This window comes from Staurois parvus, unplaced genomic scaffold (assembly GCF_062004578.1).
Source record: "Staurois parvus isolate SC_StPar_1 unplaced genomic scaffold, SC_StPar_1.0 ptg001011l, whole genome shotgun sequence".
NCBI classification, from domain to species: Eukaryota; Metazoa; Chordata; class Amphibia; order Anura; family Ranidae; genus Staurois; species Staurois parvus.
Genome location: NW_028318807.1, coordinates 38,840 through 42,118, shown reverse-complemented (window position 1 = coordinate 42,118; position 3,279 = coordinate 38,840). Strand labels below are relative to the sequence as shown.

The window sequence follows — 3,279 nt, the reverse complement described above, 5'->3', positions numbered from 1 at the left end:
ATGGAAGATGACAGTTGTAAGCACCCCCAGCAGTGTTATATGGTGTTTCCTACCCCCCCCCCCCCCCCAACTTTTATTTTTGCCAAATAGCTTGGCCTTCTACAGGAAGCAGGAAAAAAACAGATCTACTGGGAGAGTCAACAGGTAATAAAAATGTTACGAGGGGAGACTTGGAAAAACATAAAACGTTTATGCTAATGACAGATTGCACCATTTATGTAATTATTGATTTTGCCCATTGTTACACTTTAGTGTCGATGTCTTAGCATTTCCAGGAATAATTAGTGCTCTTTGCACACTTTGCCCCAAAAAGGGACCCGTTCATTCAGAGTCATTAAGGTGAACCCCAATAAGAGGAATTTCAGTCTCCCAGAAGAAGTGGTAGGAATATGACCGCACACTTAGCACTTTGTAAGTTCAGATCTCTTGCAGTTGTACCGTGTGAATAGTTTATGGAGATGAGCAATAGCTGGACAAAAAAAAAAGATAATAAGGACATCCAATCTTCTCCTGATAGAATCCCTTTTGAGAAAACCAGATGAAACATAAGTGGCCAGCTTGGATTAGGTGGTACTGTTGAATATGTCCCCTAAAACAGTATTAACTCCGTGTTGGAAGGCCTACACCAGCTTAAGAAGTTACTCTCTAACCAAACATAGACCTCTAACTGGCTACAGACCTGCCTGTCATCCATGAGAGGAGATGGAACATGGAAAGGAGGCATTGATCATGGGAGAGGAGGTTGACCATGTAATGGGAGGTGTGGACAAGGTGGGCTTAGCTGGAGCCCTCAAGCCTAGCTTATGGTGTATCAGTTCTCAAAAGAACCTGGAATGGGTTCTCCTAATGAGGTTTCAGAGGCTTGGCAAGAATCCATTGGACCCCATCCTAGACTCTGGTACTGAGGCATTGTTGGTCATGTATTGGTTGGTCAGATTATGGCAATGAAGAAAACACATGAGAACATAGCTCAGTTAGTGAATGATGAAAATGCATTACATGTTCAGTCAATGCTCCATAAAAAAGGATAAAGATGAGAATGATGAGGAATACAGTTCAGTCATTGCTGCTTATCTGAAGAAATGTCCAAAGGTAAAATATTCACAGGCCTTCTAGGTGTGTTTCTGAAGGACATAAGAACTAAACCCAATGAATCCGATCATTAGAGTCCTGTTTGTTCAAAGTTTTTTTTTTTTTAAGTAGCATCATGTCTTCCTTAGTTTGTGGGAAGACATTGGGCCTGTGAGCCTAATGGGACAGCTGTGACTTCTTTAATATTGCCCCTTCTTCTGGAGTTTCCTCTATGCAGCTCAAGCTTGTGAATCCTCTGGTGACAGATTAGCCCGGCATTACCTGTAAAAGCTTTGTCACATTCTGAACATTGATATGGCTTCTCTCCAGTATGAACCCTCTCATGTATGACAAGGTTTCCTCTCTGTTTAAAAGTTTTATCACATTCAGAACACTGATATGGCATCTCTCCAGTGTGGATCCTCTGGTGTGCTATAAGATATGACTTCCGTGTAAAAGTTTTATCACATTCAGAACACTGATGTGGTTTCTCTCCAGTGTGGATCCTCTGGTGTGTGATAAGATATGACTTCCATGTAAAAGCTTTGTCACATTCAGAACACTGATATGACTTCTCTCCAGTGTGGATCATCTGGTGTCTGATAAGATTCGACTTCCGTGTAAAAGCTTTGTCACATTCAGAACACTGATATGACTTCCCTCCAGTGTGAACCCTCTGGTGTATGATAAGCTCTTTCTTGGTTAAAAAAGCTTTGTCACATTCAGAACATTGATATGGCTTCTCTCCAGTGTGCATCCTCTGGTGTCTGATAAGATGTGACTTCTTTGTAAAAGCTTTGTCACATTCAGAACATTGATATGGCTTCTCTCCAGTGTGAATCCTCTGGTGTATGATAAGCTCTGCCTTGGTTGTAAAAAATTTGTCACATTCAGAACACTGATATGACTTCTCTCCAGTGTGGATCATCTGGTGTCTGATAAGATTTGACTTCCATGTAAACACTTTGTCACACTCAGAACACTGATATGACTTCTCTCCAGTGTGAATCCTCTGGTGTCTGATAAGATTTGACTTCCATGTAAACACTTTGTCACACTCAGAACACTGATATGACTTCTCTCCAGTGTGAATCCTCTGGTGTCTGATAAGCTGTGACTTCCATGTAAAAGCTTTGTCACACTCAGAACACTGATATGACTTCTCTCCAGTGTGGATCCTCTGGTGTCTGATAAGATGTGACTTCCATGTAAAAGCTTTGTCACATTCAGAACACTGATATGGCATCTCTCCAGTGTGGATCCTCTGGTGTGTGATAAGATGTGACTTCCATGTAAAAGCTTTGTCACATTCAGAACACTGATATGGCTTCTCTCCAGTGTGAACCTTCTGGTGTGTGATATGTTTTGCCTCCATTGTAAAATCTTTGTTACGTTCCAAACAAGAAATCGCTTGAAATGACTCCTCTTATGTATACATGGGTTGGACTTTACTGTAAAGCAATTGTCACATCCAGAACCCTGAAATGACTTTTCTCATGTTGTCCTCTGAGGTTGGATCAGTGTTGAAGAGGACCCAAAGCACTTATGACATTTAGAACACGGATATGACTTGTGTCCTGTGTGACTCCTCCAGTGAACTGCAATAAAAACTTTCAGTCAATTAAGACACCCAGACGTTTGGTTTCCCATGAGTTGTATTCACGAAGACCAGCATGACCAAAAACGTGGCTCATCAATCCACCTGTACAAAAAAAATAAAAATCAGAATTCTATATAAAAGTGCTAAAGTTGTTTTTTATTTTTAATGATCATTATTATGCAGGCTGTGTCAGCATTATGGTTTCCCTCAAAGGGCCAGTTGTAATTGTAAGACTAGATGTCCAGAGCATCTCATCCCCCCCATTACATCAGATGCCAAGAACTCCACACCCACCATAACATCACCGTGCACCTCCTTTGGGGGCATGAGGGGCAATCAAAGGGTTAACTGTGTGCTGGGAGTGTTTTACTAGGGGGTAGGGGGGTGCATCACTGTAAGTGCACTGTTCTGGATGGCTGTGCTGTGCAGTGTGCCTGAGCTAACAGGGAGGAAGATTGTTAGTAAACAAAACAGTCGTCCTCCCCATCGGAGATACTCGGTAATCACTGGGCGCCGGCGGGTAATTACTGGCAGGGATCCGGTGATTGACACCCACACATGCTATTTCTATAACTCCTGATTGGCGGGAGATATGACATCACACATAC

General features: G+C 42.1%; 1 protein-coding gene across 1 annotated transcript; it reads right to left on the bottom strand.

Moving 5' to 3' along the window:
* Positions 1-495: 495 nt before the first annotated feature.
* Positions 496-2,768, bottom strand: LOC149441210 (uncharacterized). The gene has a single exon (XM_089657573.1). The coding sequence runs from the start codon at positions 2,444-2,446 to the stop codon at positions 1,217-1,219; it is 1,230 nt and encodes a 409-aa protein (XP_089513699.1). The 5' UTR covers positions 2,447-2,768; the 3' UTR covers positions 496-1,216.
* Between the last annotated feature and the right edge of the window lie 511 nt (positions 2,769-3,279).